Consider the following 15,610-nt stretch of genomic DNA (forward strand, 5'->3'; position numbering starts at 1 on the left):
CATTTCATATCCACTGATTTATTTGATAAATTAATCTTTATTAGCTTACACAAAAATGTGTATTTACTGGTACTAGTCAATAAATGGCAGTTCAACATCAGAATTTATTACGCATGTGACTGTGCAATAATGAATCATGTATAATCCGAATCCGGTAGTGAATATTTGTTTGAAGTAAAACGCAATGTTTTCAATTTTTTTTGGTTGATGGGTTCATTATCAATAATGATTGTATTCCAAAGGAAACCCCATACGGAAAATTGAAATACAATTTACCAAAGTTTTAAATGCCAAACATGCTATTGTCCTTACAAGAACACCACAATTCATCATAGTATGTTTGTATTCAGTCTTTCAAAAGAGTAGTGACAAAATTCATTAAATTAGAAGGTAATCCAAAGCGGATTGCAAGTCAAAATGCAAACATCATTACCACCATAGTGTAGTCTGACCAAATCGACAATAAGTCCTAGTCATTGTTTGCATTGTATACAAAACGAACCCACAACATGTTGGAAGAAATGCATTCTGTGTTAGAAGAAATCGGGTCAAGTGTTAATATACGATAAACCTTATACCCTGGAATAAATTAATTTACGCTATAAAAGCTTCATAGTGGCCCAAATCTAGGTTGGCAGTTATGTAACAAGTTAAAGACTGGAAGAATATTAAAGCACATTAAGAAGACTTCACTTCACAGATTCCTTTTACATTAAAAATGTGTAAAATGCAAGATGAGATGTTGGAACAAAGAGCTTATTCATACCAAGAGAAAGCACAAGCAGAAAAATGACGATTTCAATTTTAGAATATTGATATAAATGCTAAAACACTTCAAAAATGCAGGTATTTCAAAAACGAGTGCAATACTATTTTTTTATATCTTTCGTAACATGCAACACAAATTGCATAATGCACAAAAAATATGGTAAACATGTTTCATAAATTGGTCACTGGCATTGCATGAAAACATCAGAGTAGTGTTTTTAATCAATTTAAAGCAGCAATATTCCACATGTTCACACATAATATTAGGTCTGACAGTTTAACCTCTTGCCAGACCACTAACAAATTTTTAAGACGTACCGATCACAAAGTAATAAAAACTAATGCATCGCAAGCGTGTTAGCAATTACCATCAATATAAACTATAGCAACATTTATGCAATTGCAGAAAAAAGAACAAGGCAGAAAGTGAAAATTAGGCATTTCAGTAAAACATAAGATTGTAAAATGCAGTAAAATTTATAAATTCAACTTTGTAGGGCTTTAGGTGTTTTTTCCTGAAGTGGGAAACAGTGACAAACTTATGTGAATTCGCTCAATGGAGTTGGGCAGAAAAAGTTACATTAAGAATGTTTAAAAATACTGCATCACCTTCATGTAGCTGTACAGGTACTTTGTAATAGACAGCGCAGGAAATTTACAACTAAATGCAATAAGTCAACAGTAACTTCAATACAAACTTTTTTACCATTAAAACTGTCCCATCCATATAATATACTTTGCCGGTCTAATCACTTTCTGTCTCTTCTGCAACAAAATGCTTCTGTTCTTGTCTTGAATTCCAGTGCAAACATTCACTGAGCGAAGTGAACCAATCATCAAAGGGATTGTCTTTGCATACACAAGGCATTGGGTGCACAGAGGTTCGAACAGAAACAAAGTCACCTTTCCTTATTGTGACACTGTGACGACCATCAAAGCACACAGCGGCTGTTCCACGAGCACTAGCAGACACTGTTAATTTTAACTCAGCACCAGGTGGCACAATTATAGGCCGAAATGACAAAGAATGTGGACAAATAGGCGTTATCATGATGGAAGGCACATTTGGGTGCACTACTGAGGCACCAGCTGCAACAGCATATGCAGTGCTTCCAGTTGGAGTGGAGATGATGAGTCCATCTCCCTGTACTGATGTTATGCGTCGACCTTCTAAATACAAGTCGATGTTGCAAAGGAAATGACTGCTTCCTCTGTCCACCACCATCTCATTTAGAACTAGGTATGAGCAACCTGCATCCCTGCTTGAGTTGCCAGTGTTTGCATTTACATCTACAGTTCGATCTCCATCTTCACACACTCCGTTTATCTCCTTTTTCTTGCCCCTGCAAAAGAAGATTTCAATTTTAAAATTTTTTAGCTAATCAGAAATTCATTTCCAGTTACTACAACAAACCTTTGAACTTCACAGCGGAGACGACTACGCAACATAAGAATAGTGCTACCAGCCAACACACTATTAATAGTGTCACGATAGTTTTCAAACTTGTGGGCAGTCAGAAAGCCTAGTGACCCCAAAGAAAAGGCCACAACCGGGGGCATACTCTTCTGAAACAATGAAGCCGCATACAAAAGGGTTCCATCGCCTCCGAGGCAAACTACCAAGTCAATTTGGTCAGTGCCAAATGATGTTTTTAGTTGTTTGTGAATCGCAGCAAAGGAACTGTCACTTTTTAAAGGGACATTTTGCAGCACCTTTTCTTCAACAAACACTTTGAGATGTTTTTCCACAACGAGCCAGGTGACAAGGTTTTTGAAATATTTGTTCACATCAGATTCTATTTTCTTTATGACCAACACGGTTTCAGGTGGCTTAGACCATTTTAGCTTCTGGTCATATGGATCGATTTCATACTGTTCACTCACATGCTCTGTGGTCAGTGCTTTTGGGCCAAACCTACAATCAGGTGATGGGCCAATTAATGACCTGCCTCTCTTGAGTGGTTTATTCAAAGGTCTTGGTTTCTGCAACTTCTTTACGGTGTCACGACTTTCACTTCCTTGTCCACGTTCCTTCGAGTTCAACATCGCAGTTGGTGAGCCGGTTTTTGCGCCTTCAGTCATACTCCCTAGTGAATTTTTTATGATACACCATTCCTGAAACTAAGAACATACGTCTAGTAAAGCTTGGCTATGGCCATAGGCTAACAACACAGTGGGTATCGCGTTTTCTTTATCAAACGATGCAGGTGGTGCTTGCGGCAACATGACAAACACGCGAATATCGCTTGCCGCACTGTTAACACATGCAGCACACTGGATGTAATGATCGACACCTGCGGAAAACCTATGCATGCGCTGAACGCGTTTATCATGATGATGACTAATGGAAAACAGCTTTGTAACTGGAAATGCACGTCATGCCACATATTACATAATACCTCTTCCTTCAAACCCACTTTTGAGTGATGGTGTTTTTCCACCAATAGTGTTACCCATACCTTCCTTCAAGGCTGCTTGTTGGGAGCAACTAACTCTCATCGCCTACACAACGACCAAGCAGAGGACAACCCAATACAACGACCTATAGAAACGTTTTGAACTACCACTCACATTTACGTAATGATATTTTCCACATCTATGCTTCAGCCATTTAGTCCTAATCACTATATCACTGTGTTTTGCTGTGAGCAAATTGTCGTGTTGACTCGTATTCTTCCGAACAGAACACAAAACATTCTTTGGAGGGGAGCGTGAACGCCCCTGGGGCTTTGCAACGCTACACAGTTTTTGCTGACATCAACCATGTTCACAGTTAACGATGCTCAAGGCATGCGTACACCGCAAGCGTTTTATGACATGATAAGCGTCCGGCTTATTATTTGCGTGCAATGCATGGTCTGCAATTAATTACCCTCTGTTCTGTTGTAATCTCAAGCCAGTTCAAAGCTGTGTGCAAGTGACAGCTTGTGCCACTCTGTTGCAGATCCTGTTTTGGCAAATTGCTATTTCCAACTGCAACGGATATTCGTGATTGTCTGCGCGCGCGCAAATCCCTTTCACAAACACGCCTCAAGACAAGCCGTTAAACAAGATGACAGTTAAACTGTCGTTCCACGAACTGGTAAATTTGGCAAGAAATTTATGTCTGTCACGCTGCATTTCAAACGAACAATAAATGAAGTTGCTGGCATAAAAAATCTTCGCCTTGCTCGTGAAGGTAGCTGTTACGGCCCCAAAAGGTTATTTGTTCTCTGTTGTCAAAGTGCATTCAAGCGTTATCATGCCTAAGACTGGAATGTGCCATTAAGTGTTGTTCCACGAACGCACTTCCCATGGCATTTTCATTTCTTTGAAATCCTTAAACTTTGTTGACTTTTTCCACTTTCACTTTCATGCTTTGGTAGTTGAACGAAACTTCCTCTTTAGCGGTCGACTATATTTCGATCTATAGCCTACTGGTATTCCACGAAGCATGAATAGGACATCCACACGAAAACAAATCTCATGGTGGCAAAAAAATTGTAATTAAAATTTAGTCTCAAAATTGATCCGCTCAAAGAAATGCCCATTAAAATTAGGGCAAGGGCTGAAAAAGCCCGCGAGCTGAGGCGATCATAGTAGTTGTTATTTACTGTGTTTTTTGTGCCATAAATTTTGCATGCATTTTCCAGAGTTTGTGCACTACAAAAGGGGCTTTAGACATTTGTTCGTGCGATTTCCGTGTCAGCTCGATCACTATAAGCTTCCGTTCATCCTTGAACCAAACTTTATCGGTGGTTTACAGTCATAATAACGACACCGTAGTTTTGTGGCTTTATTACTTTAATTACTCTTGAGGTGTATAGACAGTTTATCCGTATAGTTCAATACTTTAATTCATGATCCCCCACATTAACTTTACAGTTACCAGTCACGAGGTTGACATTGGCCATTAGATATTACAAGTTGAATAAAATCTAGGCGTATGTTTTTCAACCAGCATCTTATCTTAAGCATTCCGATTAGTTTAAGTATTTAAAGTGTTTGAAATAAAAATGTACAAATTGTTCCGCGCAGCTCATACAGGACACACGTGCTAAAATCTTGTTCCACAACTTTCTTACGACGAGAAGACACATCATGCTATCTTAACTTTTATGATGTTGCAAATCTAAAAGTTTAATTGCACAATAAATTTTACCAAAAATAAATATTTTTACTTCTACCAGATAGTAAGATTTCTACCAGACAGTAGTGGGTATTTCCCTTCCTCGAACATTTTGTTCCGGATCGCTGGTTTTAATTTGTTTTGTGATGAGTCATGCAGTAGGTCACGTACAACGTTTGTTCGTCCCAATGTTCTTTTTTTTGTACTACAGACTTTTCTTGTAAAATGGAACAATGATTTGACTTTTTTATTTTTTTTCTGTAGTGTTCATTTTTGTGGTTTTACTTGCTTCGTAAAGGTAGAATTTGTTAAAACAATTATGGGCAGAAATATTTGTGACCTCCTTTTTACTTCTTAGATTGTTTGTACTATTTGACGAGTGTATGCTAGCTTTTATAATGGCCTCAAGATTTGGGAAAGTTTTTATTTCAAAAACCAAAATAGTGTCAGCTGCAGCAGCTGGCTTCGCTGGTACTTGTCTTTGCATGAAGTATGTGGGCTCCAAACAAGTGGATTTTCCAAGAACTTTGCTTAAACCAACACACTGCTTTGAGCACTCATCCAAAGAAGCTCAATACATACCCAAAATACCAGACATCACAAGTTTTATGGCACCTCCAGTTACTCACTTATCCACACTGAGCAAAAATTCTGAAAGCATTGCGACCAAAATGGAGCTTTTAATAATGGAAACACAGGCAAAAGTGTGTAAAGCAATTGAGGCTTTGGAAGATGGCCAAAAGTTCATTGTTGACACATGGAGTAAAGAATCCAAAACTGGCGGTGGTGTTACGTGTGTGCTGCAAGACGGTAAGGTGTTTGAAAAAGCTGGAGTGAACGTATCTGTGGTTTATGGGAATTTGTCTGAGGGTGCAGAAAAACAGATGCGTGCTCGTGGCAAAGACTTTGAGAGAAAAGCTGACGGGAGCTTGCCATATATAGCAATGGGTGTAAGCTCAGTAATTCATCCCACTAATCCGCACTGTCCCACTATACACTTCAACTATCGCTACTTTGAAGTGACCAGTGCAAACGGTACAAAATCATGGTGGTTTGGAGGTGGAACAGACCTGACACCCATGTATTTGGATGAGCTGGATGCAAAACATTTCCACAGAGAATTAAAGTCTGCCTGTGATGCCCATGGTGTTGAACTTTACCCCAAGTACAAAAAATGGTGTGACAAGTACTTTTACATACCAATTAGGGGTGAATGCCGAGGAATAGGTGGAATTTTTTTTGATGATATGGATCAGCCAAGTGCACCAGAAGTGCTTGATTTCGTGAAATCCTGTGCCAATGCCATTGTGCCATGTTATGTGCCAATCATAACTAAAAACAAGAATAAGCCTTTTACACCTGAACAAAAACATTGGCAGCAATTAAGAAGAGGGAGGTATGTTGAGTTTAATCTGGTGTATGACCGTGGCACAAAGTTTGGGTTTCAAACCCCAGGGGCTCGCATTGAGAGCGTTTTGATGTCGCTGCCTTTGACTGCACGATGGGAATATATGCATTTGCCAAAACTGGGATCTGCTGAGAACAACATGCTACATGTTTTAAAAAACCCCAGGGACTGGGTTTAACAATTCAGGAACAAAACTGCTTAACAATTGCATGTGATGCAGTGTTTGCAAATGATTTTCCATTCAAATTGCCAATCATTCTTACTCTCATGGTTTGAAGCAGTACATTCCTTTTCATGCAGTTTGTTTGTTTTTTGAAACAACAAAAAAACATAATAGATGCTGTTTATTACAAACTCAACTGCTTCCATGTAAATTAGAAAAAACATTATACTTAAATATGCCTGTTTTTAGGTTGGTGTCTGGTGTCAGAGTTATGATAGTCCCATAATAACAGCTGAACTTTTTCAGGCTGTAGCTAAGTTACATTAAACACAATGTTTTAGATTTGGATCCAGTGGTTTCTTAATTGCATACAATAGAAAATTTATTTTGCCTGCTTAGAAATCATCAGTTTCTGCATACAGAAAATACAATGCCAATTCGAGGTCTGTATTCTGCCAAAATTAGGCAACCAGTTACATTATTGTACAAGGTAAAATATCAAATTGCAGGTTTTTAGCACAACTGTGTGAGTAATAAAGAAACAAAAGTTAGGTGGAAGGAATTTTGCAAAGTCCCAACGTAATAACTGTTTGCCTTTGACAGTCGTAAGCACAAAGTTATTTGCTGCTTTATAAAATATGTTGGCCACAGCTTCCAGTCGCAGAAATGCGTTGAACAAAAAGGAAAAAAGGTTTCAGCGGGAAAAAGATGTTTGTCATCGTGCGATGACACTCTTGATAACAAAGCGCACGAAGTGTGTCGTGAACGGCGCAAAACCACGACCTCACACTTACGCACCAAACAATGACGTATGAATGGCACAAATGTTTGCTGGTGTTGCGTCACACTCGCAGGCAAATTGACCTCGATAGCTTGGGCTTCGTAAATGAGGTGTTAATTTTAGGTCAATAGCGCAGAGCAGAAGTTGAAATAGCCTCTGTTAAAATCTAAGAAAATTCAGTTGAGTAATCAAAAATGATGTCGGTGTAGTATTGGAAAGTTCGAGAAACCACAATGGCGTTGCCATTTACAATAATATGCCTTTACAATAGACCTTGGAAGTTGTTGCTTACCTCTGTTTTGTCTTCTTGCAGGTATATAGATTTAACTTAATGTTTAGAGAATAATGAAATTCGAAAAAATCATGAACTGCCTGCCCTATTTCTGCCAAGGCACTGTGGTGAAAGGATTTGGTAGAGGTAGTAAAGAGTTGGGAATTCCCACAGGTTGGTAGGCACATATTTGTTGTGTGGCCAGTAAATAGTTGTTAAAATTTAAACAGTCGGACATGTGTGTTTGTAAAACATATACACTGTGTTCACTAAATAAGACTATTGTGTTTTTCAGCAAACTTCCCTGAGTCAGTTGTGGACAAGTTGCCAACTGATATGCAAACTGGTATCTATTTTGGATGGGCACAAGTTGAAAGCGGGAACGTACACAAAATGGTCATGAGTGTAGGCTGGAACCCATTTTACAAAAACACAAAAAAATCCATGGTAAACCTTTTAATTCAACTCAAAAACTCGACATTGTTTGAGTAATCATAATAATAATTCAAAGCCCATTAGGTTCGTAGAAATGTGTTACCTTTTAACAAATTAATGTAAATGCTGTGAAGACAATGTCAAACAGAGTCCCAGATCACCAAAAATTGTTGACAGTCCTAGCAATGCCTTGAGATTTGTAATTAAACCCTCAGCTTGCTTATTTTAGGAGACACACATCATGCATGAATATGGTTCGGATTTCTATGGTTCCGTATTAAAATTGGTTATATTAGGATATATCCGTCCAGAAGAAAACTTCAAATCATTAGGTAAACTTCAACTTTATCATGACTTATATATATACATAAGTAGTGTGTAAACAACATAGATTACATTCAATATTTTCATTCCAAAATTGACCTTTTTTCAACGCCACCTGTTGTGCGTGACACAGGTGGAAACTTAACATTTGCAAAATGTTAATATGAATATCCTCGTGTCAAACACAGTTTCACAAGTGTATTTTTTGCTTTTGCAGAAAGCCTGATTGGTGCAATACGTAATGACATTAATATTGCATCAGGCGAACTGGACAAACAGGAAATGGTGGTCTTTGCAAAAAACAATTTTTTTGACAATTGCAACAACCAAGTCAAAAATCTATCCAAGAAATCTGTTTGTGATAATAACATTAACAATGGGATAAATGGTGAATCTCAAACAAAGAGTTAATAACACATTAACGACAAGGCTGTTTTGTATTGAACAACCTCATTTCCTATGCAATGCGACAACCCATCTTTAAATTGATATACTGGCGAAAATGTTTTTTTTGTTTTATTGCAGTAAACTGTAAAATGTGATACAACAGTAATGTATTTTTTGTTATTTTCCATCTAGCATCTGAAAAACCGTACTAACCACAACTACTAATCTTTATTTGTTCATTTTTGAAAAACCTGTGTTTTATTTAATATATTATATATCCTAGTGTCTTTTGTTTTGTTAAAGACTAGTACCTACCCTTACGTCAAACTAAAGAAAAACTTAGCTCGTTTTGGTGCACCCGTTTACTCTGTACAACAACAAGTTGTTATGATGTTTTTTGAACTGGTTTATAAACATGTTTATCTGTCCAAGATTTGAATCTACTGTTCCAATAATTTTGTGTTAGGAAATGTTCCATATCTGTTATGCACTGTAGAAAATTAAATATAAGTTATTGTGATAACTGCTGTTAGTGGCATTCCATAACAGTTAATAATGTTGCAATGTTTTTATTTTGATATCACCAATGTGGGGTATCATTTGAAATTTTTAAACATTAATGAGGTTTTGTCATTAAATTGTGTATTACATTTTTTGGGTTTGCTGTATATGTTGCATATCAGTGCCGGGGTAGTAAAAATGCAGTGGAGCCAACATATTTAGCGTGGCAGTGGAAAAAGCGTTATCCCACGTCAAACCATATACCGCACATTAAATGATTGAATAACAACGTGGTAAATTGAATAACTACCTCCCTATTTCTCAATCATTCATGATACCATGTGACGTTTGGTGTAGGAAACCTGCATTTATTAACATCGGCTTTTTGTTTCCCGTATCATGAATATTAACAGCTGTTTGTTTCCGACCCGAGTCCTCGAACGATTGGAACGCAGATCGAACATAGAATGCAGAAGGCATGGGGCGTTTTTCCCGCATGTTATATTCATTTTAAAACAGCCCCTAATATGTTTGCGACAACAGTAGGCCTACATAAATTGCTCATTACTGTTTACCAAACTGCTTGTCCGTAGAACAGCACGTCCACAGTGTTATTTTTGCTGTCAAAGCACCCAAAAAAGTCAGAAAAATCCAATACCATAGTGTAGCCAGAGGGGGAACCTTAAAGTTTCTTCACCTAAATTGCTAATGTGATGCCTGCTATCAACTTGACACACATAGTAAGCTTTTTAAGGACGAAATACTAACCCTATTTTAAGAGTACAAACTCGTGTTTGTGACGTAACAATTACATTTTACGTCAGTTTTAATTGGTAACGAAAAAGTGACATACAACAAACATACGTAAGAGTGGACGAAGGCTACAATAACTAACGATAAATATTCGGGAAGAGACAGCGTACTTAGTTGCGCGTTATAACGATTATGTTTTGTATATATTGGTAATTGCAACATGTACCATTTTTATTTAATGTTTGTGTATTGTCAAACATTTTGCACACTATCAATGATCCGCATATGCATCCAAATTGTCCCAAAAATCACAGATCTCTTTGTACGGATCATTCACTAGAAAATCCTCCTCAGCTTGCAGTGTAAGAGCGGTATAATGTTGTTTTGTGGTCGGGTCATTAAAAAATTTCCAGTTACGTGCATTTACTGCGGCACCTTCGGTACGTAATGTCTGGAAAACAATTGAAAATGCGATGTTATAACTAACAGGCCTACAAAAAATTTAGTGTTTCATGCTAACTGACCATTTCTCAGCGGCAAACTACTTACGCAGGTTTTTACGGAATGAGTTTTGAAAGGACACATTTCTAAAGCAATCATGCCAGTGATGTAACAAGTCTACCTTTGTGTTTCCCTCTGCAGGGCCGTTAGGGTTTCCATATTTGGCGAAGTTGCTCCAGTACCAAATCAGTCGATGACCAAAAGTTATTTCATTTTGAGTGAAAGTATACGTTACCAACTCTTCAACATTAAAGAGGTACGCCAGTTCGGCGGCATGACAAACACGATCATAACAGAGTGGTTGCTCCCACACTTCCTAAATCAAAACAGTAGGCTATTAATATTTTTCTTGCAACGTAAACAATTGGAATTACCTTAAACGACCAGGTTTGGTTAAATATGTACCACCATTGGTCAGTCCCATCCGATGCGTTGGCGGCAATTCTTTGTGGACAAATAAACAATCCTTCAGTAGCTAATTTGTTAAATAGCACTCTATTATCGCAATTTATGTCGTTTTCAACACACTGTAAAAAAATAAACAGTTGATGTAAGTGAATTGAACTACAATAATGCCTGTAAACGCTTTGCGGCAGTTGGTCAGCAAATAAAATTAATTTTAGCTGATGCAAGCTTCATCCACAGAGCAAAATTTTGAATTCGTTTACCATAGGAGGATACATCTTCAATATTTCCCGCCCATCACGCTTAAACGCAGCCATGACTAATGCTGTGTATGCCAAGTTGCTTATTTTTTGACGAAGAGCTAGGGCAACAAAAATCATTCCTTCATCGACAGTTGATCCCAAAATCATAGGTTTTTTTTGTGCTGATCCCTGCAGTAATTTGAAAGCAGTGCTTTATGTTTGTAAACTTTACCAATACGCTAAAGTACTTTCATAAACATGTCGATTGGCTGCTGTAGAAGTAAGTCTCCGTCAATTACAGGACTCCAAGGTTGAAATATCAACATAATTTTGGAAGGATCAGTCACTACTGAAGTAGTTTCCTTGAAAGCCTTTTCTAATTCCAATAAAGTTCTAAAAATGTCGCATAACGCAGTAATATTTGATTGGCACGATCGCTTCACAGCTGACGTATCGCGATCATGAGATTTGCAGGCTTGGCAGCCCAGGCATTGCAGCCTAGCTGGATCAGCCACTTTTTCCTGACAAGTTGGAGCAAGATTTGAAAAACCAAGGTCCTGGTGAGGTTTGAACTCACGACCATGGGCTAACCAAGCCCAACGCTCTACCAACTGAGCTACAAGACCCTGAGGAAGCCTTGTTGGATAACAGGCGAAACGTCGGTTAATAAAATTACGTTTTTAATGTGTCAAAAGAACAGATTATTAAATTAGGAATACTGGTTAACTGGAATATTTGATTTCAGTAGTCTCAGCGCCCCAATTCGCACCCTTAAATTTACAAATATGGTGCAAAAGCCTAAAAAATATTAAGAAGGGGGTTTATTGGGTTTTCAGTTTTTGCTTACTTTGATCGCAAGCAACTCATGTCATTTTCGTTGCAGTTGCATGCTTTCGCAAAGTTACTACCAAACTCTTGAGCATCTTTCATGTCCCGAAATGGCAAACCAAACGGATTGCTCTGCATAATAGCTTGATGAAATAAGGGATCGCTGTACTTTGAACCCAAATGAACGCCAACTGATTCCGCACCAGCACTTTGACCAAATAAGGTCACCTGCAAAGTTATCGAAACTTTGGTAAAATGTGCACAAATAGTTTCTGGTTTTTAAACAGCACCTTTGAAGCATCGCCACCAAAATTCGCGATGTTGTTTTTTACCCATTCCATAGCCTTTATTTGGTCCCAGATTCCGAAATTACCTTTTCCGTCATTTGTTGAACTATTTCCTTGCACCAAAAATCCCAAATGTGCAAGTCTACACAGAACAGTGGTAATGGTGTTGTTATTTCGTTGCAAAATATATGATACAAACGTCACCAAAAAATTTTGTGTGCAGGAAAAAAACTATATGAATCACATACATAACTTACCTATAATTTGTTGTGACTACAATAACATCACCCAAACTGGCCATTTTGCGACCATCATATAAAGTGCACGAACCGGCTCCGATTACAAAGTTTCCACCATGAAACCATACAAGAACAGGCAGTTTTTTGTGTCTACCATCCAAATACTGAGGAGCTATCTTAAAATGCTCGTGATTCAAAACCGCATCAGCTTCCACGTATGCCAATAACTTTTCGGGAATGAAAACATTCAGATATAAGCAGTCCTCGTCAGTCTACAATAAAATATTACTTTGATTGCAATTCTGTGCAAACTATACATTGAAGAGATGAGAAATCAAGCCAACACAATATTATGCAAGTCTTATACATAATTTGGGAAATAGTATTGATTTCCAAATTGCTATAAAGTTTTATAAACCAAAAAAACGAATCCTTAGTATCTATTTAAATATAAACATTTGGGCGTAGCGTCACTTATGTAAACTTTTTTTTGCATGATTTTAAATTAACTTACATCTAAAACCAAGTGTGGTCTCTATAGTTTACACGTTAAATTGTAACCACACTGATTTTCCAACCTTATGTGGACAAGAATAATTAGCAGCTTGTTGGTAACATGTTTGTGGACACCCAGGTCGTTTGTATCTTGCATCCCAAAACTTCTCTTCATAGGGAATTGGGTTTCTGGGATTCTTCCATCTATACTCTCCAGTTGGAGGCTGACTAAACGGGATACCCCAAAAAATACCTGCTTCTTTCGACTTGAATCCAACCAATGAACCTTCGTTTGCTACAAAAAAGGCCAATATATAAACGATTCGGAATGTTTTATTTATTTAAACTTACTTGCTACAACCACATCAGTGCCTTGTTTCTCGGGTAAAAGCAACGAGGTAGGAAGCCCATCTGCCAGGGTTGCAACGAGTCCCCACAATGCAATACCAACCAAGATTTTCGGGTTTTTCATTGTACTAAAAAACTTCAGGTGCCTACTACTTATCACCTGAAACAGAATTGCAATTCTGTGAAAATTGCTTCCAATGTTGACCATTACACTGTCGCCGCACAAAACATGATGTTAGTATAAAAAAATATTGAATCTATAGTACTGATGATGAACGCAGTTCGTGTGGGAAACGTCTATTTAACTTGAAATGATTAATAGCATATTAAATTCGGCTTTCATATTTAAAGTGATTAGCTCCAACATTTTTCAACTCTTCATTATTATTCAACTGAAAATAAACTGCCTCTGCACGAAACTAAACAAGCCAGCAGATGCCCAAGTGCCAGGAAACGCCATCCTATAACAATGCAGCAATTACAGGAGGAAACAATCCTCGGTGACAACAGCAGTCTTCTACATCGCAACAAAAACCGTATACACCAACTCTTCTTTTTCCGGTGATGCTCGTAGAAAATCTATTTCTAAATTCAACGGCAAACATCAGTGGTTGCGACAGCCGACATATTGATACAATTGTGCGGTTCACAGAGATCCCTACGCTTAGTATCTATTCGCGATAGGTCTCCTTTCCACTGAAGCTGATTTGGGCCCGTCGAGTGATGTGAAACAGGTTTACTTGCAACAAAATAACGTGGATCTTTACCTCATTTCGCGATTTGTATCTACCTCGAGGAATGCGAATCGCGTTTTATCTTCAAAATACAAACCATTAGTTCACAATTTTATCATTTACATCCTTGTTCGTGAAGACACTTGTGTCGAATATCTCACTTTTATTAATATTTAATGGCATAAACGTTGAAGTAGTTGAAATCCTACTAGACATCATTTTCCACAGCTCACAATTGTTTATCAGACCTTATAAAAATCTATTGGAAAGATCACAAAATTGGAAAACAGTTCAACTTATTATGAAAGAAAGCGCAAAGAAAATAAATACAGTGCTTGTAAAAATCCCGCATCGAGACAGTCAGGTATACGACACTCATATCAAAACAACTACATAGGACAAGTCTATAGTGTCGTTATTGCAAACACACTTAACTCAACAGTCCAACAGAAAACCAAACTTAATCTAATTGTAAATAAACTGCCTCTGCCCGAAACTAAACAGGCTGGATGTCCAATCGCCAGGAAACGCCATCTTATAACAAAGCAATAATTCAGGAGGAAACAAACTCGCTGACCACAGCAGCCTTCCAAATCATATCAAAAACCTTATGGCAACAACAAAAACCTCTCCTTTTTTTGGTGAGGCACGTAGACAATCTTTTTCCAAATTCAGCTGCAAACGGTTCCACATGCATCAGTCGGGGCCGCCCAACACTCGAAATTACCGCCATGAACTCTCAATGTCTGACTACTTCGGTCTTAGTGAAGTCATCCATAAAGTCGTAAGCCCATGGAATTTGCAAATATAGTAAGCCATCTGTGTTTACTGAAGGTCGCATAATATCTGCCAACGGCATTTGCAAGAATATTGATTAAACAACAACGCACACTTTTTGCATGGATTCGTTACATTTTTTTTTGTGTTTGAACACCTAAACTTTGTTGTGCATTCAATGCTAGTACGGTTTTACTCAGGCCATGTAATCGCATGCGACGCACATCCTTCAATACGCAACTTCAGCACTGATCAACCGCTCAAAGCCTTCAAATAACTAAATAAAGGGATCGCTCGATCAGTGACTGCGACCACCGACACATTGATGCAATTGTGCTGTACCGGGACCGAACCGGAACCGAACCTTGACCTTCGAACCGGTTGAGCGGGTGGCAACTAAAAACTTTTACTCCTCTAAATATTTCGTCCCAAAATTTCTGGCTGCCTATACGTCACTAGTCAAGCAAAATAGTCATTGGACCAAGTAAGGAAATCTCAAGGTTTCTTCACCTAAATTGCCGATGTTTCTTTTGATTTTGGCTTTGTTTTCATGCCTGTGTTTTTGGCTTTCACAACATGATAATTTTATACAGCGTAGCCACGTTGGGCCGTCAAGTGTTTTGATCATCTGGCAACCCTGGATGAAACCTTCTCTGTTAAGTGTAAACAGACAACAGTAGTGACGTTTCACGATGAGCCTACTGATGCCAATATTCACGAAGACTGTTCTGTACTTGCCAACCTTGTTGCGTTAGTGTACAGGCATTCAAATTTATAAAAGCATCTCTATGCAATACAAAGCAATAATTGAACCTAACGTTATCTGTTTTGTGTGGAACTTCAGATAATGTAGTG

General features: G+C 38.0%; 4 protein-coding genes across 4 annotated transcripts; 2 read left to right on the plus strand and 2 right to left on the minus strand.

Moving 5' to 3' along the window:
• Positions 1-461: 461 nt before the first annotated feature.
• On the minus strand, positions 462-2,883 carry LOC145904020 (NAD kinase-like). The gene is made up of 2 exons (XM_082992232.1): positions 2,183-2,883; positions 462-2,111 (listed from the first exon to the last, which is right to left on the minus strand). The coding sequence occupies exons 1-2, from the start codon at positions 2,848-2,850 to the stop codon at positions 1,514-1,516; spliced, it is 1,266 nt and encodes a 421-aa protein (XP_082848358.1). The 5' UTR covers positions 2,851-2,883; the 3' UTR covers positions 462-1,513.
• A 2,315-nt stretch (positions 2,884-5,198) lies between these two features.
• On the plus strand, positions 5,199-6,638 carry LOC145904021 (oxygen-dependent coproporphyrinogen-III oxidase, mitochondrial-like). Its single transcript, XM_082992233.1, has one exon. The coding sequence runs from the start codon at positions 5,260-5,262 to the stop codon at positions 6,460-6,462; it is 1,203 nt and encodes a 400-aa protein (XP_082848359.1). The 5' UTR covers positions 5,199-5,259; the 3' UTR covers positions 6,463-6,638.
• Positions 6,639-7,539: 901 nt separating this feature from the next.
• Positions 7,540-9,298, plus strand: LOC145902544 (riboflavin kinase-like). Its single transcript, XM_082990558.1, has 4 exons — positions 7,540-7,673; positions 7,795-7,946; positions 8,164-8,266; positions 8,476-9,298. Exons 1-4 carry the CDS (start codon positions 7,574-7,576, stop codon positions 8,667-8,669), a joined length of 549 nt encoding a protein of 182 aa, XP_082846684.1. The 5' UTR covers positions 7,540-7,573; the 3' UTR covers positions 8,670-9,298.
• An 872-nt stretch (positions 9,299-10,170) lies between these two features.
• LOC145902758 (crystal protein-like) lies at positions 10,171-13,368 on the minus strand. The gene is made up of 10 exons (XM_082990857.1): positions 13,248-13,368; positions 12,980-13,191; positions 12,420-12,673; positions 12,166-12,304; positions 11,895-12,103; positions 11,296-11,440; positions 11,069-11,236; positions 10,775-10,927; positions 10,522-10,716; positions 10,171-10,350 (listed from the first exon to the last, which is right to left on the minus strand). Exons 1-10 carry the CDS (start codon positions 13,366-13,368, stop codon positions 10,171-10,173), a joined length of 1,776 nt encoding a protein of 591 aa, XP_082846983.1.
• Between the last annotated feature and the right edge of the window lie 2,242 nt (positions 13,369-15,610).

This window comes from Ascidia mentula, chromosome 5 (assembly GCF_947561715.1).
Source record: "Ascidia mentula chromosome 5, kaAscMent1.1, whole genome shotgun sequence".
NCBI lineage: Eukaryota > Metazoa > Chordata > Ascidiacea > Phlebobranchia > Ascidiidae > Ascidia > Ascidia mentula.